The sequence below is a fragment of the Labrus bergylta genome, chromosome 1 (genome assembly GCF_963930695.1).
Source record: "Labrus bergylta chromosome 1, fLabBer1.1, whole genome shotgun sequence".
Lineage (NCBI taxonomy): Eukaryota > Metazoa > Chordata > Actinopteri > Labriformes > Labridae > Labrus > Labrus bergylta.
In genome coordinates, this window is record NC_089195.1 from 14,389,813 (window position 1) to 14,416,223 (window position 26,411).

The 26,411-nt window shown below is 42.1% G+C and overlaps 1 protein-coding gene across 2 annotated transcripts; it reads right to left on the minus strand.

The window, feature by feature from the left end:
- Positions 1-1,416: 1,416 nt before the first annotated feature.
- On the minus strand, positions 1,417-20,814 carry LOC109986866 (centrosomal protein of 95 kDa). Of its 2 annotated transcripts, none has more exons than XM_020637721.3 (21): positions 20,627-20,814; positions 19,251-19,379; positions 17,864-17,971; positions 16,450-16,560; positions 14,892-15,012; positions 11,041-11,159; positions 10,649-10,845; positions 9,833-9,902; positions 9,577-9,644; positions 8,249-8,439; positions 8,024-8,147; positions 7,719-7,827; positions 5,922-6,112; positions 5,335-5,421; positions 5,090-5,240; positions 3,872-4,041; positions 3,696-3,770; positions 3,403-3,555; positions 3,126-3,272; positions 2,512-2,583; positions 1,417-2,366 (listed from the first exon to the last, which is right to left on the minus strand). In XM_020637721.3, the coding sequence occupies exons 1-21, from the start codon at positions 20,649-20,651 to the stop codon at positions 2,190-2,192; spliced, it is 2,595 nt and encodes an 864-aa protein (XP_020493377.2). In that variant the 5' UTR covers positions 20,652-20,814; the 3' UTR covers positions 1,417-2,189. The 2 variants fall into 2 exon arrangements, with proteins under 2 accessions (XP_020493377.2, XP_020493376.2); XM_020637720.3 differs by having other exon boundaries at positions 8,024-8,150.
- Between the last annotated feature and the right edge of the window lie 5,597 nt (positions 20,815-26,411).

The window sequence follows — 26,411 nt, forward strand, 5'->3', positions numbered from 1 at the left end:
TAGTTGAGATGATTTCTGTGATGAGAGAGAACATATTCCTGATTCAGTGCTGCAGTGACCCTGAATCAGGAATATGTTCAGGTTTAGTTTTTACATGAGAGTCAGTGTACAGAGCAGCTGGACGAGTTTGTTCTGCAACGTCCTTAAACTGTGTTTTTATTTCCTGATGACATCATGCATGCAGCAGCAAAGTGATCTGATTGGATGTTGAATCTCACCGTCAGTGTTCAGGAACAAGGCTGTTAGAAGCTGCAGATGAACAGTCGTTGTAGTTCAAAGATGGCCTCCTGGGAAAGCTCGACTTCCTGCTAGTCTCCGAGCAATATGTTTGATAAAGTTGTTTTCTTTTTTTTAGACAAATTATTCTTTTTGTTTCTCATGTTTCTCGTCCTTGTGCAGAAATGCAGCGGCACTAAACTTATCTATTCCAAATACAGGTAGATTGTTGAATTTTCAAGAGAATCAAAGTTATATAGAATAACTGTTCAGTTTCATGGTTGTCGTTACATTTTAAGTCCAAATTCAGATTCCAATAAATAGCTCCCAACGGATACAGGATTTTTGGGGCCGATAACAATATCGATATTGGGAAGAAGAAATCAGATACCAGTGTAGCGGCTTATATCTTTCTTGGAGTTATGTTCAATCTGTAGAGATAGATAGATATAGATTTACACATTTATTGCGTTGATCCCTCAAACGCAGTGATTTGCACGCTGTGCTGGGAAAAACAGTGACAAAGAGCAGTCTGGCTGCGCAACTTTTTCACATCTTTTCTCGGTGCAGTTACAGAAAATAGTGGTATATTGTTCCATAAATAAACTTTGTCGAGTGCTCTTCTGATTGAAAGAGTCCTTTATCAAAGTTAAAGAGTGACCAGCGGAGTCGGGCAGAGAGCTCACAAGTTGGGAGTCTGTGCTTCACAACTTTCCCTGCAGGCTGAGAGCTCGACTACCATACTGTAGTTAGAAGGAGTGAAAACAGACGGAACTAAAAAGAGCGACACAGCTGCACAGAAAACATCACGTTGTGGACTTCGCTGAACACAAAAGAAATCATCACACAGGAAGATAGTTTAGACTTTTTTTTTCTCTGAGAGACATTCAAAAACAGACTGCATCTTATATACTGGTGAGACTTTATGGTATGTACGTCACTGCTTGACACTCTTGATGTTGCTATTTTTGTTGGATGAAAACAAGAAATGACCAAATATCAGGCGCCTATGACTTTTGTAGTTGCCGTGGCATCAAAACAGGTCTCGATAATGTTTGTGCTTTACTAAAATCGTATCAAAGTTGAAATTTGAGTTTTGTAACAAAGTGAAAACCTTGTGTGTGTTAGTTTCATCGCTAAACCTCATCGGAAAAATAACCTGCACATCAGGCAGATAAAGAAACGTTCACTGTGAGCCGGTTTGGTCAGAGAAGGTAAACAAGAAGTTTAATAGATGATGACAGGATGGAGACGAGTGTGTGCTCATAAGAGTCAGCACACGATGTCAGTACACTGATTCACCTTTTCACCTCTTAGTGTATTAGATAAAAAACAGGCATGTCAGGTGAGACAGAGAGAAAACAGAGGTGAGGAAAAGGAGACGTCATGAAAGACTGATTATCATCGCCCACGGTGAACAGACAGCACACGTTACTTAAAAAAAAAAAAAAAAAAAATCAAATGACATTAAAGTTAAAAAATAAATAATCCAATGGCATGGTTAAAACATTTCAGGACGACGTTGCATGTAAGCAAAGAGTAAAAAGGGAGGTAAAAATCTCTGTCAGTGTGTGACAGTCATACTCTGTGGTCCCTGTTTGGCAAAAGGTCGCCGTCTGCTACAATATCGGCACATGAAGAGTCACTTAAACACAGACTGGACTACAACACGAGGAAGAAGAGGACGAGGTCCAAGGTGTCATTAAGGTTTAGCAGCCGAGGTGAGAGGAAGAATTAAATAAGCTACATTTAGTCCGAGTGTGTTCAGCTCATTAATAATTAATTGGTTTAGTTAATTAAAAAAAGTGAATCCTCTTCCTGTGCAAATCTGAAAGAAGCTTCAGAGGAGACGGTGCTGTGCAGACATCAGATTTTTATCGTACCGTTGGTGAGTCTTTTGCAGCACGTCCCTCACGATGTACGATGTAAATCCAGCGTGGAGCTTAAAACAGCCCTCAGTCCGACTCTCCTGCTTAGTGCAGGTAGCTGGTGTTGTACTGGAAGGAAGCCATGTGGACCCGGCTGCGTAGCCTCTGCACCTCCAGATCCTGGATATGATCGTCTTGGTCGTTCTCGATGATGATCTTCTGCAGCTCGCCGATCTCATGCTCCATCCTCGAACGCAGCTCTCGCTTCATCTTCAGCAGAGCCTGCGAACAAAAGCAAGGCGGAGGTCATGGAAAGTCATGGAAATAATAAACACATGGGATCCTCAATTGTCTCTCCTGATCCAGAGATAAACTTGTTCATTTAAAACACAGATAAGTAAAAACTTTTTTTTAAAGAGAGGTTTACCTTTTCTTGAGCCTTTTTCCGGACCTGGATGTCCTGTCGCTCTTCTGCAAGTTTTTCAGCCAGCAGTGAAAACTGAAAGTGCACAATAGAGGAAAGCATTGATGTCACTTTCCCAATGGGAAAACATGGCACACTTTATGTTTGTCTGTTATAATCACTGTTACACAGGAAGTGACGATTCTTTCAACCAATCAACAGACTGCAGTGCGTCTAACTCCAGCCTTGGGGTCGGATCGGTACATTTGGCACCACAACGGAAAGGTACCAAAAAAGTAGGACAGTATGGATCAGATATTTTGGTACCATTCCCAATTTTTGACATTGGAAACGCCAATAAATGCCTAAACCGAACTCAACTGGACCGCTTGGTGGCAACGGGGCTACGGTTACTTTCAAACGTTTCCCTACATATTTAATAAGCTAGGAATCTAAACTGCCCACACAGAACTTTGTCAGGTGATATTAAATGAAAATGCGGTGCTTTTAAGATATGATACTCTGAACATAATCTGGTCCAGACAAGGTTAGCTTTGCAACGCAAGAGCATGATGATCGAGCCAGGGAAAGTTTTCTTTCCAAGCTGATTTCCCTGTGTGTGTGTTTCTGTGTCCCACCTGGTCTTTGTAGTAGTTCTCCAAGGATGTGATGTGTTCCTGGTGTCGTCTCTGATGTTCCAGCCGCTGCTCTTTGGCGTACGCTCTCTGCTCTCTCAACCTGACCTTCTGTAGCTCCAAACCCTCCTCAAACAGCTGACGAAACATCTAGACACACACACACACCATAGTCATCATGTCAAGACTAACATCACATTATGACAGATTAAATAATGTAAATAATGATGAGTTGAAGCAGTCAGCTCTATACTAGGAGAACACAGTTGTCACTACCCACCCTCTCCTCGTTGGTGCGAGACCTCATGAGGCGGGCACGGTGCTGGACGTGGTAATCGTTGTGGTACTTCTTGGCGCGTGCTATCTGCTGCCTCTGTTCCTTCAGTCTGTTCTGGGTCGACTTCTGCTGCTGAATGCGCTCTTTGAAGTCTCTCTGGAAGATTAAAAAAGCTTATTAACGGTCCAGCTCGGTATGGAAACAGTGAATGTTTTGCTGCGATCAGACTCTGGACATCACTGTAACTGTAGTTGAGAAGGAGCTAAGGGAGTTTATGCGAGTGTATTTCAGCTCACCAGACGCTTGTTGTGGTCCTGCTGTTTGCGAATTATCTCCACCAGCAGGTCGTGTTTCCTCTGAGCTTCCTCCACCTGACAGACAAGCAGATGTTTACAGATTCATCCGTCAAATCACTCAGTCAAGATGTGGAAGAAAGCACCTGCACGTTTCACTACACTCTGAAAGTCCTGACCTGGCTGGAGTGTTTGCTGTGACGCTTCCCGCGAGAGGATGACAGGGCGTGGAGTCTGTCCACCTGCTGCATCTGCTGCTCCCACATCCGACCCAGGGCGTGAGGCGTGATGTGAAGGTGGGGCAACTCCTCCATGAGCACGGGGAGAAGCTCGTTCTCCTTCACCATCACTGGAGACAGACAGACCCAAACATTACGGATATAATCTTACTAAACACAATTTTATTTAAATTATGGATTAAGGTGAAGTGTGAGTAAAATAAATTAATCTATTTATTTATTTTCATGCATTCCACATATGAGTTTCTTAAAGGAACTCTGACACCTAGTGTTTCAAATGGGTACTGCAGTCCAAATTGAAAACATTGTAGAGAGCTGTCCCCCCCACCTCCCTATAGTCGATGTGCCCGCAGGTTGTCATGAGGCTTCATTGTTTGGCCAGCTTTGCATCGTTCTATTTCCTTTCTTAATATTCCTCTCAAATATTTGTCCTACTTTTACCACAAACTAGACTAATCTTCCACACAATTAAAACATTTTTTTTTATTCAATCACAAACATATTTTTATGTGCATGATGCTGCAGAAGTAAGGATTTACCCACATTGTTTGTTTAACTTGCAAAGTACCGAACATTCAGTTCAAGAAAGGTGTATCAACGCCTCAATGTAAAGGAGCATTATGTAAGATATCTAGTGAGGTACCGTAAATGATAAAGTGACCTTACTACATGATCAGACATTAAGGAAACATGTTATGTTGAAGTGCTGGCTTCTCTGACAACAATGCAGCAGCCAGTATGTCCTCCTTCTAACTTTAGATTCTGGTCCTGAATGCTCTGGATTTGTTTTGACCAGAGAAGGTAGACGGTTTTAAGGAGACCCCCACACGGCCGTTTTGGACGCCCCTCGGTTTGTCAGATATGAGAGCAGTTATCAGGTCAAACCAACAGGTGTTGCAGCGATGGAAGCGGGCAAGAGAACTTGTTCAGATAGAAGTGATTGTACCCGACCTAAAAAGCCTCTGCATGTTTCTAATAAGCTCCACGAGCAGAAACGTGCTCAAACTAGGATCAATATTGGAGATGCTTTTGAAAAATGGAGAGAGGTTAGAACGCAGAAAGGTTTACAAACCGAGATCTTACTTGTAACCTTAATCTTGCAGAATTACTCGTACATATTTGTCCAAACAACAAGAGGTCCATGTAGTAAACTCTTACTTGATGCCGCTTTCCTGGGAGTCTCGTGCCGTCTCCGTCCTGGTGATGTTTGTGTGTTGCGTTCGGACGTATGCTGGGTGTTTGTTCTAGTCAGAGACGGTCTGGAGGCGTGGGAAACCTCACATAGTATTGCCTCTCTGTACTGTCGCTCCTACACACACACAATCAGAGCAAAAGTTGACGTCCGATAGAGGTCGTTATAAGCGTACAGTCATACTACACTTGATGAAATGCTTGTGACTTACAGCTTCCCGAGCTTTGAGGCGGGCTTTGTTTAGATCCATTCGCTCATTGTCTTCATATCTTTTCAACTCCTCCTCGTAGGCCTCATTCTGCAGATACCCGAAAAGAGGTTTATTTTATTTTACTTTTAGTTCATAATGAATGGAACCAAAAGCTTGGTAGCTGTAGCTTTAAATGCAAATGAGTTGTTTGGCTAAGCCCCCTCTCTGGAAGGGCTTGGGTGTACTCTAGCTTTCTCACTCCATGTCCTATTGTTTATGGTGAGAAGGTAGACTCAGAGGGCAGAACAAACACCTAGCTGTGGGAGTGTCACCCACCTGGGGGAGGGGTTACTGCCCTTTGTGGTGTCATGAAGGGAAAATCTCTTCTTCCTGATGAGCTAGTTTACTTTAGTAGGTCATAACAGGCTCCAGTATTAATTCAGTCGGTTTCACAAGCGTCAGAAAACCCCTCACGGGAGCTTTAATGATTCCAAAATACGTTGAGAAAAACTCTAAAAACTAGTTACTGAGATAGAAGTATAAAAAGAAGGGCAACAGGAATAACCTCAATACATTTTTCTTAAGGGAAAAACAAAGTGTGGTCATACCTTGCTGTGTTTTCTGTGAGACCGTGCCTCTTTTCTTCTGGTATGATCAGACAATCTGAGGTTACTTTGTCTCCCGTCGTTCAGACTCAAAGCCTCTGCCACAGCTTCTTCTAGCCGTCCCTGGGGGGAGCGACACACTTGTGGATGGGAGGGGGATAAGGAGCGTGTCTGCTCGCGGGGCTCAGGAGTTCCTGAAACAAAGAATAAGCAGCGATACAATAAGTTTATTTTATGTATCGCGGGGAGACGGCTGTAGCTCAGTTGGTAGAGTCGTCACCTCTCAATCGAAAGGTCAAGGGTTCAAACCCCAGCTGAGCAACATGTCAGATGTGTCCTTGGACAAGACACTTAACCCTGCATTGCTTCCGCTGCTTCGATGGCGGTGTATGAATGGATTACCCGCAATTCAAACACCCGGGGTCCGTCAGCACCACGGTTTTGCTCCGTCGGACGGCTCGCGCCCATTCACACTGGATCCGTTTTTTGCGACGTCAGCGCAGCGGAGCGCACCGATGACACATCACATGAGAACTACAAGATCCCGCGGGAATTAAGAGAAAAACATGCAAACGACATGTTGCTTTGTCTTTCTGAGGATGCTTTGTTGTTAATTCGGTTCCTCTTTTGACGTAATGTTGATAAAGTGATGAAAAATACGATCGCGAGTCCGTATATTGTGTTTTATTTTTAAATTAACCGGATGCTCTGTGCGTTTCCTCGTCTGACTTCCTGTCCGGGCTGTCATATTCTGTCCAGCTTGACGCGAACTTGCAGCATACTCCGGCGAAAATAGACTCGCTGCGTATTTGAAACGGAGCAGAGCGCAGTGCTGTCGGTGGCTCGCGCCGGAGACGGACCGCAGCACGCGCTGTGTGAGCACAATGATTGACTAGAGTGGAAGCTAAGTACAACGTAGTGCGCGGCAGTGACGGACCGCGGCGCGCACGGAGTATGTGTGAATTGGGCTTTAGTGTTGTACTTGCTCTCTGATGTACGTCGCTTTGGATAAAAGAGTCTGTGAAGTGAATTGTAACAATTGTATCGCTGCAAAATGTGAACTCAGCAGACTGTGGTGTAATGAAGGTGATATGGTTCACATTGAGAGATGTTTTTTTATCAACTGGACAAAAGTGGCAACATGAGGCGTAACTTAAACTGGGAGTACTTTTGTTCAATTAATGTACAAAATGACTGTGCCTAAAAAGGTTAATTTAAACTTTGACACAATACTAGTTTTTAACTTTAAGATTTTATCTTTCCATCTTTTTATGCCTTTATTTTAGAGACAGGACAGAGGTTAGAGTCAGAAACTAGAGAGAGAGAAAGTAGGGAAGGACAAACAGGAAAGCAGCCACAGGTCGGATTTGAACCCTGGTCGCCTGCTCTCGAGAGCTTGAGCCTCTGTACATGGGAACGTGCCCTAACCGCTAGGCTACTGGTTCCAAATGTACCAATGCAATTTTACAGTGCTCTCTCTCTGTCTGTGCGTTAAATATATAACTGAAGATCTTGATTTATTTTTAAGCTTGGGCACTATTTTGATACTATCGATCATGTTTATATTATTAAAGGAAACTGTATCGCTTTAAAACACGTGGCGTCAACAATCTTGACAACCTAGAGAACTGAACTCCAAAATAGAAAACACACAATGTGTTTCAGTCTGGAGATGGATATTAAGTGTTTACTGTGTTTTAGCCATTGTGTGTGTGTGTGTGTGTGTGTGTGTGTGTGTGTGTGTGTGTGTGTGTGTGTGTGTGTGTGTGTGTGTGTGTGTGTGTGTGTGTGTGTGTATACCTGTGTGCTGTCTGTGACACTGCATGTCGCCATCACTGTGGTGGGACTGCTCGTCTTCCTCTCTGACTTCACTCGACTCTCCGCTTTCACTGAGAACTCGTTTAAGCATCTACATGAATCACACATTATGTAAGTATCAACAAGATAATAAACTTTAAGAAAGGTTAGAATTTAGGGATGTAAATGAAACCTCAGAATGCATTTATAATTTTATTCAAATAAGGACAATTTAAATTAAGAGAAGTAAAATCATTTTTTGTTTGTATTCACATTAAGTACAATGTTTCTGGTTTCTGCACACACACCTGATCGAGTTCTTCAAGCCGATGGGAGAGTTTCTCAGATATGTGATGCAGCTCTTCTTCCGTTTTCTTGTTCCTCTGTCTGCGGTACGACAAAGGATCCTCATTATCTTCCTCCTCCAGCCTGCTACTGTTCAAAAAAGAAGAAGAATGTGTTACCACATCGCCCCCCCAGATGAAAGATCATTTGTTGCTTCATGCTGTTCTCTGGAGCTCCCTCCGTCTTACCCGCGGCCTGTCCTCTCGCTGTGACCTATCCTTCTATCTAGCTGTATTCGTGTGAAACTCAGATCCTCTTTCTCCTCTTCTTCAGTGTCCGGAGGTGAAGGTGTTGTGATCGGCATCTCATCCTGCAGGGTGAGGAAGAGCACGTCCGGCTGGGTGCGGAATAAAACCCTCCTGGGACCCCCATTGGTCGGCTGGGACGAGACAAAAAATCAAAACAAGTTAAGGAAAGCAGCGGAGAGGTGCAACCTTTGCTTTTAAATGAATAAAATATCAAAACACATTTGTACATACATCACAACTATGGTCCATAACCAGAGTCTAAAATAAAAAAAGGCCAACTTCTTATAAATATCACAACGTACTACGTCCTTAGTTAGCCTTAAACTTTCTGTGTGTGTGTTTGTGCTCTGGTGTGTATGTGTGTGTGTGTCAGCCGAGCCCCACAAAGCTCCGACGTGCAGACAGCAGAGGAGCAGGAGAGGAGAAGAGCAGCTAAACCAGAACCTGCTTAAAAACCATCCATTTCTTTTTAAATTACACGACTATCTTGGTTCAAACATTTGGCCGTCATGTGACAGTTTGTTCCTCTGAGATTTACCCGCCGAGTTCATTTTAGATCCGGGCTATAACAGCCAAAATATAACGTGACAGATCCACCTAAAGAGCGACTTTTAATTTTGCATGACAATAAGATAAAAAAAGTCTCAACATTGATTTGACTTATACAGTTTATGACTTTTCTGTTACTTTAAAAAGCCTGCACATGAAGCAAGGAACAAAAGATGTTTTACATTGTAGAGGATAACATCGAGTGTACGCTGGATTAATTCCTCCTTACTTTGATTAGTCCATAAGGTTGGAATTAAAAAGTAAACAAAGGTGAGCTCACAACAGCTTTTTAGTGGCTTATAATGGAGGCTCATCGGCAGCCGCCACCATGCTGGAAATCCTGTCTCAGCTTAACTTTTCGTCAACATAACGACAGACTCAGAGCTGGAGCTGAGGCGGGTTTTAATGAACCGTTACATTGCACCCACCTGTCAATCATGTCAGCTACATGCTTAACTATGGATCACACGTATCGTTTTCAAAATCAAAACAGAGCCCTTTTAAAAAATATTCAGTGTGTGTCAGTGATGATAACAACTTATCAGACCTATTTCCTTTTTTGCCTGCCGCGTGTGTGTATGTTACTTCCTGTGTTCCTTGCGCCAGGCTCAAGCGGACACCCAGCCTCTCAGCTGGCTGTTTACGACACAACACAAGATCCTAACATGCCTGCACAGGTTAGAGGTGACTTTAAAAGTAAAGGCTTGTTCTTCTCTTACCTCGAGGGCCTCGCCTTCTGTTTCTGTCTCAGCTCTTTGATGACCGCACAGAGAAGTCTCATTCACAGCTGCAAATTGAGCAAAACATTGAACTAAATCACACTTTAATCTACACACAGACTGAATATTCAGTCCCAGCCATTATTTGTATCAAAAGCAGCCACGCTCTAAGATCTTCTGATTTGTGTTTCAGATTTTAAGAAATCAGCACGTTAAAGCGGTTGACATTTTGCTCAGGTGCGTTTGTTTTACTCACCAGGAGGCTGCGAAAGGGAAGAAGACTGTGGTCCGTTAGTAATGACTGTCTCAGCTACAGGTGCGGACGTCTGTGAGCAGATTATGAAAGAAAAGGAGAAGGGGGCGAAATGTACAAACGACATGAATGAACACAGAATGGTAAATGGACTTGAGCTTATATAGCTCCAGTCTTCCGATGTAGTATCATCCATCAGAAGTAACTAATCCCATTCATACACCGCCACATAAGCAGCGGGAGCAATTCAGGGTTTAGTGTCTTGCCCAAGGACACATCGAACATGTTGTCCAGCTAAGGAACGAACCCTCGACCTTCCGGTTGAGGTAAGATGTGACTTCAGTTTCACGGCTGTGAGCTGAAGAGAATTGTTGTTCAAAATGATCAAAAACAACATGTTCCTGCATGACACTGGAACTTTTAAAAGTTCTTTACTTTACAGGTAACGCAGCACCTCCATTGAGGCATTTAAAGTTCTGACTTACCTTAGCACGTCTGTGTGTGTGTGTGTGTGTGTGTGTGTTTCTTAGGAGCGTGATGAAGCTCTTCATGACAGGTATGAGAGGAGGAAAGAGCATGGGCGGACTTTTTTTTTTCTGTGATTAGTTAATGTTATATTAACAACTCTAAGTTTTATTTTCATCTTGTGTTCATTTGAGTCTGTGTGAAAAAGGCAGTCTTTCATCGCTGGCTCTTCAACAAAAGGTCTCATTGCCCCGAGAACTTTTAGAAGATAAAAAAGTTTGCATGTCTTTTTAAATAACATGCAAATATCAGATAGCCGCACTGTAAATGTCTTCTGTTGTATTAAATGCTTACCTCTGCTGTGACAGGAGCATCCTCCTCTCCCTCGTGCTCTTGGCTGATGCCAGCAGCTGTTGGTGATCTGCTTTGTGAGGGGGGGTCTGTATGTGGTACGTGGGGGGTGTCGCTCTGGTTGGGTGGCTGCAGAGCGATAGCCGAGTGCAGCGGCTCAGTCGGTGGAGCGTCAGGAAGATCAGTGGCGGGGACTGCGTCTGGGGTTTGGGAAGAAGCAGCCGGTCATGTTACAATCTTTCCAACATGATGTTTTTAAAAGGATAAAAATATGAATTAAATACACACAACAGCTTAGATCAGAGGAACCAGAGGGTTGAAATCATGATTACAAAACAACAATGTATTCTGCTCCAACACTAAAAGTAAACATGGGCTGAATTTGTTTGTTTTACCGTCTTGTTTGGCCGTGAACGTGCGAGCAGACACGCCCAGTCCAATGAGCTCGCTGGTCGATCCCTTCTCCTCAGCGTTCCAGGAAGGGAGGGAGTGTTTACTGGACAGGACAGCAGACCTGAAGACCAAAAGTATTGAATATTAATCAAACTAAAAATCCATGTAATCTAGTAAGTGATCAAACAACCAAACACAACACATGTAAATTAATAACTGCATTAGATGCTTCCTTTAGAATGATAAAACTGCCAATCATTTTATAAAGAGATTAAGTCACACAGGGCTGCTGCACTTTTTTTTTTACATCATATTTTAGACTTTTTAAGACTTGAAGAAGCAGAGCGGGATATTCTGGCACAACTTGACCAACTATCAAGCTGCATTAAGAGTGACAGGCTTGAAGAGGTCAAAGAGCTCCAGCAACACTTGTTGGAGCCATGGATGGATTTAAGTGGATCTTTGTTGTATTTAGAACAGAAAGAGAATAAAATAAAAAAGCTGGAGCGGCAGAGACGTTCTGGTTTGACAGGTTTGCTGTTACCTGTAAATATTTATATTACACCAGTGTGTTGTTGTATCAACAGGACGTACAGCCTGGATGTGCACGTGGGAAGAAGAACCTGAGCGTCTGATTGTTTTGGTTTGAGGGAGTCGTTTCATTTGTTCAGGCCTTTATGAATTCTCCCATCACTGCATTATCTTGTGCTGCGTTTAGATTTTATTTACCGCCTATCAGAAAAATATAAAAGGTCTGAAAACATGAGCACGTTCTCTGTTTTGTGTCCCTTCAACATGAAGCCCCGCCACTTTTAAAATCATAAATATCAGACTGATTGCATCACTAACTAGAGCTGACTGAGTTCAAATGTGATTCAACTGACAAAACTCTTGAAGTGTTACACAACTTTTTGCTCTGTGTGTTTCATTTCTGTCCAAAGAAATCCGCTACAGGGAGTTGTGGATTTTACCGAACGCAGCACTCTTTGTATGTTCGAGGTTGACCCCAGAGCAGCGAAATATGTACACAGACTTATATCTGAATGAACAAACAAACAAAAACTCTGGTCTAACATCATCACTGTTACAGTGTTTATAAGGACGATCTGTGGAGAATGCATTATCAATAAAATGAAAGCATCAAAGATATCATCACGCCTAAGGCTTCGTATCCACACAGCAGCATTTCTTCACTTCTGAATTCACCAGCCTTAAACAACATACGGCTCAACAGTCAGAACAAAATGCAGCTCGTGAAGATGACGAAAGGGAACAGAAACACCTTCATGCCAAAGGTCGAAAGGGAACAGAAACACCTTCATGCCAAAGGTCAAAGAAAGAGCTCTCAAACCTCCATCAAGAAGTGAGCCGGCTCAACGTGCTGCTCAACAGGAAGATGGAGCACTGCTGCAGGGAGAAGAATGAGAGGATGGCGATCAGCCACGAGTTGGAGGAGACAAGGAGGCAGCTTGAAAGATAAAAATCTCAAAAGGAGTTTTTTATGAACCGCTGCAAAGAGCTGGAAAGACAGCAGAGACAAAACTCGGAGAACACTGCTGCCACCCAGGGACAAAAACAAAAGGCGCAAAGGGAACAAACGTGTTGCTGAAGAGGAGATGCAAGTGACCACACAAGCATCAACAACAAGACTTCAGCTGAGCTCGGAGGAGAAAGAGAGAATAAGCGTCTCAAAGAAGAACTGGAGAGGGTCAAATGTGCTCTAAATGAGCTGGGCCTGAAGTACCAGCATGATATGCTCAGCGGCGGGCAGAAAATTGAGACCAATCAGTGTGAGACGCAACAACAATTGAAGGCTCACACTGACAAAGTGTCTCATGACCAGGCTGTCATCAAGTCCTTAACAGAACAACAGGACACCCTACAAAAGAATATGGCAGAGGAGAGCTGCAAGCACCAGAACATTATGCAGAGTGCCGGGCAGCAGGTGGAGACCCTGCAGTGTAAGCTTCAGCAGCAGAAGCAGGCTCACACTGACAAGGACTCCCAGTTCTAAGAATACATCACGTCCATGACGGCTGAATACAACGCCAGCTGTCAGAAGATGGCAGATGACAATGCTGTCCTGTTGCAGAAGGCGCAGATGTTCTGGACAGAGCTGGAGCAGATCAAAACTCAGCTCAGTGTCCAGAATATCCTTCAGAAAGACTACCAGGAGCTTCAAGCCCTGCACAAAAACTGTGTGGAACAATTTAGAGCTCACATCCAGGAGGAGAGGAACAACAGCAACCTTTTCAAGGAAAACCTGGAGAGGTTAGCAGCTAACTATCAGGAGCTGAACCAGAGGTATCAGTCCGAAGTTTTTACTCTGCAACACCAGGCTAAGAGCCAGCTGTGTCAGTTTGAGACTGAGACCAAATCTCACTCAGACAAGCTGACAGAGAGCCAGGAAGTAACCAGGAAGCTGAGGGCTGAACATAACGCCCTGCAACAGAACTACCAGGATAAGGAAAGCTTCTGTGTGAGACAGCTGGAAGAGCTGGGCACTCAGCTCAATCTTCAGCTCCAAAGAACCATGGAGCTCTCTGAGCAGCTGCAGGCCGACAGAGAGGAGCACATGCCTCCCAAGAGGAAAAGATCATGGCGTGAGGAGAGGCCAGAGGACGAGCAGTGCTGGTGAAGCCCTTCACGAGTGCATCAGACCCTGACCCTGACAAGAGGCGGGGCGTAAACGATTCAGAGACAGAGAACAAACTGTCTACCTGGATGGTGTCCCCTCCTCCTCTGCACCTCAATAGACCTTTTTTTTCCACAGTGGACATTTTTGAATTGCCATAGTTCAAATTATGGTAGATATAATTCAAAAATGTACACTGTTGAAAATTATGTCCATAAAAAAATCTGAAATATTAAATTACTGCACAGAGAGTTGTTTTCTGCAGCTGTAAGTTGTACAGTTAAGTTATTAAGAACCTGATTGTCCCTCTTCTGCCTTTTACACTCAAATGTTTCTACGGTGTCCGGTGTACAAAGACAAAAATATAAGTACCTATAAGGCAGATAAAAAAGACGTTTCTTTTGAGAAAGATATATTTTGGGGAGTCGGAAATCAGAGAGAGAGAGCGGGCAACGATGCGGGAAAGGAGCCACAGGCTGGACCCGAACCCAGGCCGCCCGCCCAGAAGACTACAGCCTCCATACATGAGGTGCGTGCACCAACCACTGCGCCACCAGTGCCCCGTGATATTTTCTTTCAAAATCAAATCAACACATTTTTCATATCTGAAAAAAGTAGATACATTTAGGCTAACTAAAAATTAAACAAAAGGGTGACAGCCAAAAAAACACTCATCTGTGGGACGTAGATGATAGTTCATGGTTGCTTTTTCTACGTTATCTGACTGCTCAAAGTGCTTTTACTCCGCAGGTCAGACCTACACATTGACACACTGATGGCAGAGGCTGCTGAGTAAAGCAACCATCTGCAAATAAGCACTTCTGTCACTATGAGCATCAAAATTGTCCTTCTACTTTTTCTGGACACGAAGTGAGCAGGATGTGGTTATAGGTAATGATCCGTAGGAGACAAGAATGTGGGGAATATCTTACATTTTGAAAAGAACCTTTCTGAAAAGTTAAAAGATTTTCAACTTGGTTGGCTCAAGAGTGCTACGAAAAAAGTCACTGGGCACTGCGCTTTTTCTCCAGGCGGCCGCATGCTGCTTGTTGAAAACAATTGAAAAAAAGACTCCAAAAAATACGTTAAGTGGTCACAGGCCCTAAAGCATAAATAAAAAACCCTTCTTCATTAATTTAAATTGAAAATCAACGTCTGGACATTATATGTTAAATCGTGGTGTAAAGTATTTTCAGGGTTTTTAGGAGGGGCTCTTACTCTTCACTGGAAGACAGGGACGCCCTCTCGGGTTCAGCCTCTTTGTGCTCTGTGGCATCGCCACTTGCACGGTCCTTAGCGTCACCGGTTACATCCTGATTAAGACCGTCATTGAGTTCCTCTGAAAAACACAAGAACATTATCATGACTTACAGGGAGAGCGAAAACAGAACAAGCTCCAAAAAGAAAGAAGTAATCATGAGTGAAAGAAGAACAAACGCTTGAGACCTTTAACTCAGCAAAATGAACTTAAAAACAACTTGAGAGGAAAATGAGTCAGAGTTTAAAAGGATTACGAAAAAACCTAAAAGACTCGCAGACAAAACAAAAAGTATGACAAAGAACAGAGGCAGCTTTGACATTTGTGCACAAAAGTGTAACATCTACTGGAGGATACCAAGTCCGGTTGTCAGGATAACATAATAAAACTATTCAAAAATCAAACCATATAGATACCTTGTTTGGATACCACAGCTACAGAAAAACAAATTCTAAGTGCCCAATATTGGATAATTTCTTTCTTTTTTTAAACTTGTAAAATAATGCAGGCGATCAAATTAGTTGGTTGTTCACACATGCAATAGTAATGAAAACACGCTCAACTTCCAAACAGCGTATCACAACTCTGTGCTAAAACTAGAAACAGTGTGTGTTACTCACTGAAGAAAACACACATGCACCTTGCAGCGTAAGAGTTTCCCCTGTTGGGTCGTAGTTTCTTTACATGCATGGAGATTGTACCGGCCGTGAGCATACAGTCTATGGACACGTGTGAGTTGCAGGACATAAACGCCCCGCCTCACTCCTGCTCGCCCACGATTCATTTTCCTAAATATTTTGTGTTTGGGTCTCAAATCAGCTCACCCTGAACTCATGTAGCTAGCAGAATGAAGTTCAGGTAGAGTCGGAGTGAAACACTTGTCTGTTTGAGTTCACACATACAGCTCAACCTGAAAACTTAAGAAAGTTTTCAGGAGTTTTTTGCAAGTGTGAAAGCACTAATAAAAGCATGTTGCCAATGTATCTGAGCAACTTAGGCGGTTTAAAACTGGGTTCTGAAAAGTATTAAGTAAAATAAACAATAAAAACTGAAGCACAAGTTGTTATGCTTAGACACAGAATAAATACGGCATGCAGCTCAGATTTGTAAACCTTTGAGAACACTGTCAACAGACCACTGTTCATTTTTATTGTACCCCAGTTCTAGACAAACAGGTGATCTAACCTGCCCGGAGAGGGAGAGGGAGAGGGAGAGGGAGGGAGTTTGTATCCATTGACATGAGTGAAATCGGATACTAGCCCATATAATCTGAAGCTGTTTGAATTTTCTTGAACTGCATCTTCATGTGTGCAAAGTCTACCTGTCACTGATCTGTTCCAAAGTTGTTATTCATACATGTCCTTCACAGCCTGAATATTTCAGACCAGAGGGAGGGATGTCTACGGAGGCGAGAGATGACGTAAAAAGGACGCTGCCGTCATAATGTTTTCAACATAATAGCCCTCCTGGGACCCCCGCTGATGAAAACAAAAAAGTAAAAGTCAAGTCTCTGCTTACCACTATTTTGTGACTCCTCGCTGATCTCCTCCTTGAGGTATTCCATGAGGCCGTCGAAGATTTCCAAGAGGTTCTTGATAGACTCTCTGTCTCCTCTGACGACATTTTCTCCTGTGAACAAACATCCTCTCTCAGAGTTATAATCACTAAACATTTCACTGCTGGAGGATATGAATTGGATTGAATTGTCCTTCTGTTTCCAGCTTTCCCCTGAGGGAAATAAGAACACATTCTTTGGGTCATGCCACCCAAAATAAAGTGTCCTGATTGTTGAATTAACCTGATATGGTACAACATTTTACAATTAGTTCTGAACAAGCAATCTGATTGGAGTGAGTGACGATATAGGAGAACAATATCACTGGGACTTTTCACAAAAGCCCTTTTTAGACTTCTTTATTTTGCAAAAAGTATCGTATTAAAGCAGTCATCACGTCTTTGTACATTCATATTGATGGTTTGTCTCAGTCTGTGAATTCACATTGCATTTCAGTGTTGCGGAAGCACAGCACAGCGGGAGCTCCACATACACAAACAGTCAGACATGCACGCACGCACACACACACACTCACACACACAGTGCTGTGCTCCCCCACTGACTGAAACTGTCTCGCCTCTGTTACTACCTACAAAGACGTTACAGAGAGGAGGATCAATACATTCCCCCGCTATGCCTCTGGGACATTCAGATTGAAGGCGAAACCTCACGGGGTGGAAATATTGCATCTTGAAAAGGCAGTCTGAATAGGGCTAGTATGCATCACTAGTCCTAAACCAGGATTTCTAAATACTTTCAGGTGACAAAGTTTTTCTTTTTTCATCAACCTCAAACCTCAAAGTCACACAACAGACTCTAATTTGTCTGGTTTCATGGTCAAATGTATTTATTTTAACGCACAACAAAAGGGTTCATACTACAAAGTAGCTGCTCTGTGGTTACCATGGATACGAACAGAAGCAAAAGTTGATTTGATGATGCATTGGGGCCGATGATATGACTTCTAATTTGTCGCAGTTGAGTTTGAGAAAGTTGGTTTGAAGTATGAGTATGAGTAGAGAGTGCTTGCAGCAGCAGATGGCCACCCAGAGAAAACGCACAGCGACCAATGTGTTTTCTCCGAGCGGTGTCGGCCATACAGACTGTTGTCATAGAGACAGGACGGATGTGCAGCGCTTTTCTTCTCAGCACACTGACGCTTCATTCAAGCACTCCCAAAAATGTTTACGCTTTTTATTTTTCACACAACATTTTTTGCTTGAATAACTGTTGTATAAAAGCGATAAACCTCGATGTCCAGGGTGCTGTTCTGGATATCAGCACTAAGTTAAACATGCATATAGCAGGGATTCATAGCTGCTCTTCTTCCTGCACAAGACACCATGTTTACTGCTTTTGGGTGAAAATGTTGATTACCTGTAATGTGTGAGAGACTGATCTGAAGGTAATCCAAGGAAAGGGAATCAATCACAGACTGGACATTATGGAAGTCTTCCTCTTGACTGCATGGTGCTGCAATGTAATCTACAACACACACAAAGAAACACCAGAGAATGAGGCCACAGAAACAATAAACTACACAAAACATGCACTCACGTACTTCCTGAAACATGTTGGGCCATAACTTTAGCGCCTTCCTGAACGTAACAATGCAGGAAAGAGCTCAGCAACATTCACAGTCTCGTGATGGCATGTTCGGCGGTCTTAGGAAGCATTCCTGACAAGCTAAGCACTCTCTGAAAACATGCTTACAGCATAAACCCAAAGCTTGTTGACACATACTGTTTTTAGAGAATGTTAATAAACTCATAGAGCTACACATTTTGGCTGTTTTTGTCATCAATTGCTCTTGCTATATGCAGGGTTGCTGCACACTTTTTTAACATCAAATTTAAGACTTTTTAGGACCCAAAGAAAGAAAGATGAAAACATTTTTTTTAGGATTCTTTGTTTAGGTTCTTTCAGGATTTAATGTGGGTCTCAACAACTCTAATTCCAGTAGTCCCTTGTTTAAAAGCTTTGCATATATCTTGCAAGTTGCCTCGTAATCCCTGTCAACAATTCTGTTTTTTTTTTTGTATTGAAGCCAAGTTTCCCCATCTTCTTCTCCTCCTTCTTTCTTCCATGTGTGCTTTGTGAATGTGTATGTTATACGCTGATGTTAATGTTGTGAATTGTCATGCAAAAAACAACAACAAAAAAAACCATACAACACTAACAAAAGTAAAGTATTCAGTCATGTCTCAGTCAAAAGTTGATTTGCAATAAAGACCTTGCAAAAGCAAAAACGAAGACCTTTAAGGATTTCATTTAAACCTTTTTAAGGGTCCACTGGGACCCCGATATGAATCCCTTCATCAACGACTCAGCTAAAGACTCTCATGTGAGTCATCCTTGATCATTAGCATGCTAATAATCCACAGAGTCTTAAATGTCTATCTCCATCCACCAGTTAATTAAGAACTGAAGAAGCCTTTCGGAGGAGAAGTGAATTGCTACAAGACCTTCAACCAGTCCAGTCCCTCAAGCTTTGAATTCTTTCATCACCAGCTGTAATGGTAAGGTGATGAAGTATGAAATAAAGTATTTTCTTGTTTGTTTTCTTCATCAAATCAAAGCTTAGTAATGTTAAACTGATCAATGTCTTCACTGGTCACACAAAGATAAAAAGAAGCAAGTGGGAAGTGTTACTTTTTTTTTGCATTGAACAAATTATTTTTGTCGTTGTTGTTGTCCTCCAAAATCTAAATGATTGACCAAGCCAAAAGTGTTCACATTTGGTAGATCTGTAGTGTGCTCTTACCTGGAACTTTCTCCCCCAAGATGTTCTCGTACAGAGCAATGAAAACTCTCGCATCACAGTCAGCAAGTTTCCTTAGCCGCAGTTTTATGTGACACTTGCTGAGCAAATCATTCGCCACATCTACCCAATCTGTAAAAATAAAGGACAACAGTCATGTCAGACTTCCATGAGCCGTATCCACGCATGCACACTACTTGTGAAACACTGTATGCAGCTCATATTAATAATAATATAATATAATATAATAATATGGACATTTAACGTTCATTAAGTATACACTACACACTAGGGCTGGTTCAAAATATCGATTCATCAATGCATTCCAATTATTATTTTCCCAATTCAATATTGACTCAGGGAAATCCTGAGATTGATAACACCCCTCTCCACTGGGTGCTGTGAATTCAGGTCAGGCACAATTGTGCACTTTACATATAGTTTTTGTGTATGCAATTACAGCACTGTTATGTTTATTACGATTTTGCTGCAAATTCAGCTCAGGCACAAATGTGCACTTCAGATGACACTGTACTTTAATGTTTTATTCTTTGTTTATTAAATAATAATGCAACGATAAAATACATTTTTGAGTCAGATTGTTCACAACCTATACAAACAATGCACACATAATTATTTTTAAATATATCGGAAGGTACTATGATGAGTTATCTTGGTATTTCTGTCATCTACGCGTTTATTATTAAATCGATATTGAAGCATATTGATCAATATCGAATCAAATCGTGACCCAAAGAATTGAAATCAAGTTGAATTGTGAGGTTGTGGACAATATCCAGCTCTACTTCAGATACTTTTCCGTCACATATCTGCCACAGAAATAAGATTTTAAAATGTTTCCTAACACTACGCGAGATGCGTACTACTATCGGCAGGGATGCATTTCACGGCATAACACCTTAGCTAACTTTTGAACTCTCAGAACGTAGGGGGAGGGGGGGGGGGTGTTATCGATTCATGTCACATTCAATGTTATAACACAAGCTACCGCTGAGCAATATGATAACTTAGATTGAGTTTAAAACAACAAAAAAAAAACGGTTGCTTTGACATCTGTCATGACGAAACAACAATCTGTCAGCACTTCACCCACTGAGTAAACTCAAACGCAGGTAGCTAACATTGCTAATTCGGTCTGTTTGTCAACAGGAGCAGCAAACGATAAGCTCTAACCCTGAATAAAACCCTAAAATATACATCTGAAAGGTGAGTTTATAAGCAGGAATAAGAGTGAACAGGCTCCATGACAGCAGAGAAAGCGACAACTGCCTGGCAGCTCGCTGATGTTAGCTGAAGTTAGCGTTACGTGTCGTTAGCTTTCCCCCGGACTTGAGCACCGACACCGGGCTGCCTCTTACCTCTCTCTCCCTCTTGGGTTCCCATGAAACAGCTGTCGACGAGAGACAGCCAGAGTCCAAAATCCGCAGACTAGCGGCTAAGGAGTCTGGTAAACTCCGGACTAATGATAAGTTTGGGTGTTGTTATGGGTTTCAGTAACGTAAGCAGGGAGCAGGAACTGTCGGTTCGCATTTCAAATGGAAAGCTTCTTTGATTGGACGATACGCCAGTTCTTTGTTTCCGGAAGAGACGTTTGGTGTGTGCGTACCGCCCCCTGCTGGCCACTGTGTGTAACGCAGGCAGCAATCAGAATCAGATTTATTGGCCAGGTATGGGTACTTCAGTGAACTGTGCTCTCTTATGTACAGGTACAACATTAAATATCAACAATAAACATAATAAGAAAATACTAATTTTTACATGACTAAATATGAAACAGTGCAGTGGTGTAGTGGCAGTTGTAGACATACATGGAGCATCTTGTCCTAAAGATTTCACTAATAAGGAAATAGGCTACTTCCTTGTCTAGTTGCTAAAAACAGTTCAAGAGAAGTTTTCACTTCAATTTGCAAGACCTTGTTTGTCTGTAAAATGATGTATGAACAGGACACAAACTGGCTCTGCACGAGACACTTTAACAAGGCAGACCGATAACAGACACAAATAGTTGTGTTGGGGCTTTACTTATGCAGATATGAAACTACACATGCTTTTGGCACATCATCATCTTCACATTGTCTTTAAAATATCACCACCCTGAAAACATACTGCAAGAAACTGTGGCTTTTCCAAAGAAAGAACCACACTGACTTGGAGGAAGTTGTCTGCAGAGAAAAATACTTTAAAGAGGTCATATTATGCCCTTTTTGGGGTTTGTATATTTAATCTATGTACCTACTAAAGTATGTTCACAATAGTTAAAGTTCGAAAAAAGTGTGTTTTCATGTACTGCCGCTCCATGCACAGGCACTGACTCTCTCTCTCTAAGGCTCTGAAGTGTCCACGTTCAGAGTCCCCACGTGTGCCAAGTCTGGTCTGATTGGTCGGCCTGTCGGCTCTGCTGTAATTGGTCAGTCACTCAGCACGGTTCTCGGAAATGTCACGCACCTTTTACCATATTGGGAATGCAGCCACTTTGGCTCTGTGTGGAGCAAAAACATTAGTACCTTAGCACTACTGTGCTAGCGCAGGCTACGGCATATTGTGTGCGTGCTACAGAAGTTAAAGGACGTGCTACATGAGGTGCTGGGCTTGCCACAACGAGCCAATGGACTTAGATCAGTGATATCACACTGACAAGACGTCACACTGGCAATTTTTTTTCAAGGGGGGCTAGAACCGAGCGTTACATGCAGCTAATGCTACAGCTAACAGGAGGACGTAGGAGAAGCCGCGTTTCCGCGGACTTAGAATTTTTGCACGTGGATGTGTCTAAACATGCACAGGACACTTGGAAAATACACTAAAGAGCATATAAAACCAGAAAAAGCATAATATGGCCCCTAAGAGTTCTACTTTCATCATTTTGCGCAGGCTGGTCTCGAACTCCTTAATTTACGAGATTATTCTAGTAAATTTACGAGTTTAATCTTGTAAATTTACAACTTTATTCTCGAAAATTTATGAGTTTAATCTTGTAAATTTAGGACTTTAATCTCGAAATAAAAAAAATAACATGGCCCTAATCCTCCGTTTTCTAATGATGTGATAAAGTTTTAGAAACAATCAATTGACAAATAAGAGCTTTTACCTTCAGGTGCCCGAGATGTAAAGAAGAGTCCATACAGAATAGTTGCAGTCTGTCTGGGTCTGATGTGTGTTCATACTTCATATTTATACTAAACACAACTCTGAGTGAAAATCAGACATGGCCTGTTTACAGACCAGTAACAACAACGTGACCAAAGAAAGAGACCAGTTGCAGACCAGTTTCATCAACTTGTCTAAGGAACGAGAGCAGCTGCATAACCTGTTTCAGGAAGTGATTGAAAGGAAACATGAACTCCGACAAAAGCTTCAAGGTAATCACATTTTTAATCGCCTGTTTGAGGCGCAGTGGTATCATTGTTTTCCATCACTGTGGCTACACACTAATGGGAGACTTTAAGGTGGCTTATCTAGGTGTTTTACCATTACTGGGACATTTCTGGTGTCTTTACAATGGAGCCAAGAAAGTTGAACACTTGGTTTTGTTTCGTCTGCATTTTTTTTAAACTGGTCGTTCAACCAACACCCCCTTGCGGTATTACCGGTAGTAGTCATTAAACTTCTAGGCGTCTTGGCATGTGCAATACCTCCAAACTGCCTCGTCTTTGTGAACATCCTCCTTGCTATGTTTGCTCCCCCTATGCACAGGCCTACTGGCGCCCTGATGACAGTGATGTAGTATGCACACGTCTCTGATATGATCCAAGAATACTAACTGAATTGAATAGATTGGCCTCGTGGATCAGCCCCTGCATGGATTGGCCCAGTGTCAGGATACCCGATCTGGCTATTTGAGTCAGTATCGGACTGATGTTCAATACAAAATTGTATTGGCGTAATCCTATTCCAGACTTCATCTTTCAATGACTGAGATATTAATGTTTCCGTCTTTGAAACAGATCTGAATGGCTAACAAGGATGGACGTATTTCAGCGGTACTTTCTATTACATTTCTTCTCTTAAGTAATCCTGGCAAGAAAGTAGAGCTGGCTGTCTGAACAGAGGCGCAGACCTGATCATTATCAACAGCGAAGAAGAACAGGTGTATGTGTTTATTAATATGTGTGAATCTGTGTGTGAGACATGTAGAAATGAAAGAAGCAATCTGTAAGAAATCTACTGAAGTAAATGCTAAAATGACATTACTATATCACCAGAGACCAGAGAAGGTAGGCGGTTTTAAGGCACTGCTGTTTTGGATGCCCCTCAGTTTACCAGGCAAACCAACAGGTTTTGCAGCAATCAAAGCAAACTGGTTCAGATATAACTGATACTACCCATCCTAACAGGCCTTGGTATTTATCTAATAATCTCCACAACTAGAAATGTGATAAAAAAAAATAGGATAAACATTGGAGATGCTTTTTAAGACCGATGCAGAGCTGGCTAAACACTGAAGCTCTTTCCAATGTTTTGAAATTGGACTGAAGTACCCATTTTAAACACTACAGTGTCAGAGGAACGTAGCAGTAAGCTTCTTGAATGAAATCAGTATTACTGATTATGGGTAGGATCTGATGATAGTTTAGTTATGTTGATAGCTGTTCCTCTGTGTTTGGGAAGAACTTTGCAAGAAGTTTCAAGCAGTATCCGTGGATGGGACTGACTGACGCAGAGACAGAGGGGACCTGGAAATGGGTGGATGGGACTCTGCTGACCACCAGGTTCGCACTCCACTTCACTTTTTTATTGCCATGGTGCTCTGTGACCAGCCGTCTTTCGCTTCACTGTATTCAGCTGCTTGAGAGGGACCCAAGACCACTCATGTAGCGTCTCAAAATTTAAAGATTGGGGCTGTAGTGTTAAAATAAACACAATTTGCTTGTATTTATGTAGGCTATAATTATCCCACAAATATCCATGAACATAACACTTTGAGATCCCCTGAAATCCTGATGAAACTTAACCAACTGGGATGAATCTATCCTGATCGTTCTATGATATATTTGTATTGATTCAAGTCGGAAATTATTTTAAAAATGCAAATAAATTAACCATTTCCATCGCCCTCAATACTACATCATTTTATTCATTACACAGTGTCCTAACAGCAGGCGAGCGTTATATGTCGTGTGCTGTCGCGCAGCAACAGACGCTCACTGTCCACACTGCATGCTTTAAATATTGAATTATATGCTCTGTAAATTTCAGTATCCCCCCTTGCAAAGAGAATACCATATAGTGCTTTTGTACTGAAGGTGGACAAACGGATGTGTGGGGCTTTTTGTGCCTTTATTGTAGAAATAGGATAGTGGATAGAGTCGGAAATCAGGGAAAGAAGTCATTTAAGGATACCTTTCCGATAGAAAAGGACAGCTGTCATTAAAAGTAACACATGAACACCAAGATTCCTTCAAGTGTGTCGGCGTGGCCCCCGACAGGAACCGACAGGAACATGGGCTGGGAAGATAGTTCTTGTGACAGTGTCTTGGTCCCCCTTGAACTCTATTTCTCATAACAAATAGCCACAGACATCGTATGAAGGCCTTTGGTTTCAAGGTTTTAAGATTCTCTAAAAACATCACATTGCAAATCCACTGTATTTTTGTATTTGCACGCTTCATTGGCAGTTAAAAAAAAAATCATGAGCAATGCAAGCAATTATATCTTGTAAAGACATTTTTAACCAGACTCTTTATCTTAATGTGACTTTAAATAAATGGAATAGTTAGTTACTTTGATTTTATCTGGGTCAAATTTGACCCAGAACAACTTTAATTTATGTGTAGCCCCTGTATAAAAGTTTGTAATTGGAAGATTTTATTTTAGTGTATTTTTGGTAACTTCATTAAATTTAAGTCATTAAATTTAAGACTAAAACAATGACGTTTTTTATTTTAGACTGCTTTCAAAATGGTTAAAATTTGAACTGAACAATTAAAGTTCTTTCACACTTGCAAAAAATCTCCTAAAAACTCCAGATATTTCCAGGGGGGGCTGTATGTGTGAACACAAACAGCCAAATGTTTTGCTCTGACTTCACCTGGAGTTTCTCCTGCCAGACCCCAAGTAATGTGTCCGCAGCAAGTCAGAAGCCGTTTTCAAATATGCACTCCGGATAATATCTAGATATTTACAGGAGGACTTCTCCGGAGATTATCCCGAACTAGCCGTTCACATATGCTCCTCACAGCGGTGGACTTTCCCTGTCAGAGGGGAGGGGTCGCAGGGGATTTCCCGACGTAAGACATGACGTAAATAAACAACGTGGAAGTAGCGGCCGTAGCAACAGAGTCCGCTACACGACGTTATAATGAGAATATTTGCCTTTATATTAATGCTATGTGTAGTCCAATGGAATGACAACATCCACAAAAAAGTGGAGAACAACACACTGACGAACAGAAAACATAATGCAGCAATTTAATTACGTGCACGGAGATCGTAGTGGTTGCAGGCAACCAGCCGGTCACTATATAAACGTCATTCTCTTTTCATTGGCTCAAATTGAAAATCTCCGGAGTATATTCGGCCGTGTTCAGACATCAGCTCCTCCAGATTATCTGCGGAAAAAATACTAGGTGTCTGGCCGGATAAACTCCGGGTAATATCGGAGCAAAAAATTTGGCTGTTGCGTTCACACATACAGCTCCTCCTGGAAATCTCCGGAGTTTTTCAGGAGATTTCCGTGTGTGTGAAAAGGGTTCGAGTGAGCTGATGTGAGAACACAGCAGGATATTATCCGGGGAATTCACTTCCAGCCAATGGCAGGGGGGGTGACGTTTATGTCCTGTGACTGCTGCACGGTGCATGTAGTCACACAAGCACTACGATTACCGTGCACGTAATTAAACAGCTGTATTATGTCGTCTGTTCGTCAAAATGTTGTTCTCCACTCTTTTGTTGATTGCGTCATTCCGTTGGACTACTTGTAGCATTGATATAAAGGCAAATATTCTCATTATAGCGTTGTATGGCTAACAAAACCAACTAATTTCAGGACTGCTCTGGATATTCTCCTGACCTGGCTGTTCACATATACTCACATAGACTTTCCCTGTCAGACGGGAGGGGGGAATCAACAGAGTCCGCTATATGATGCTATAATGACTGTAAAGAAGATTCCATAAACTGGCGTACGGATCTCCATATGTTGTT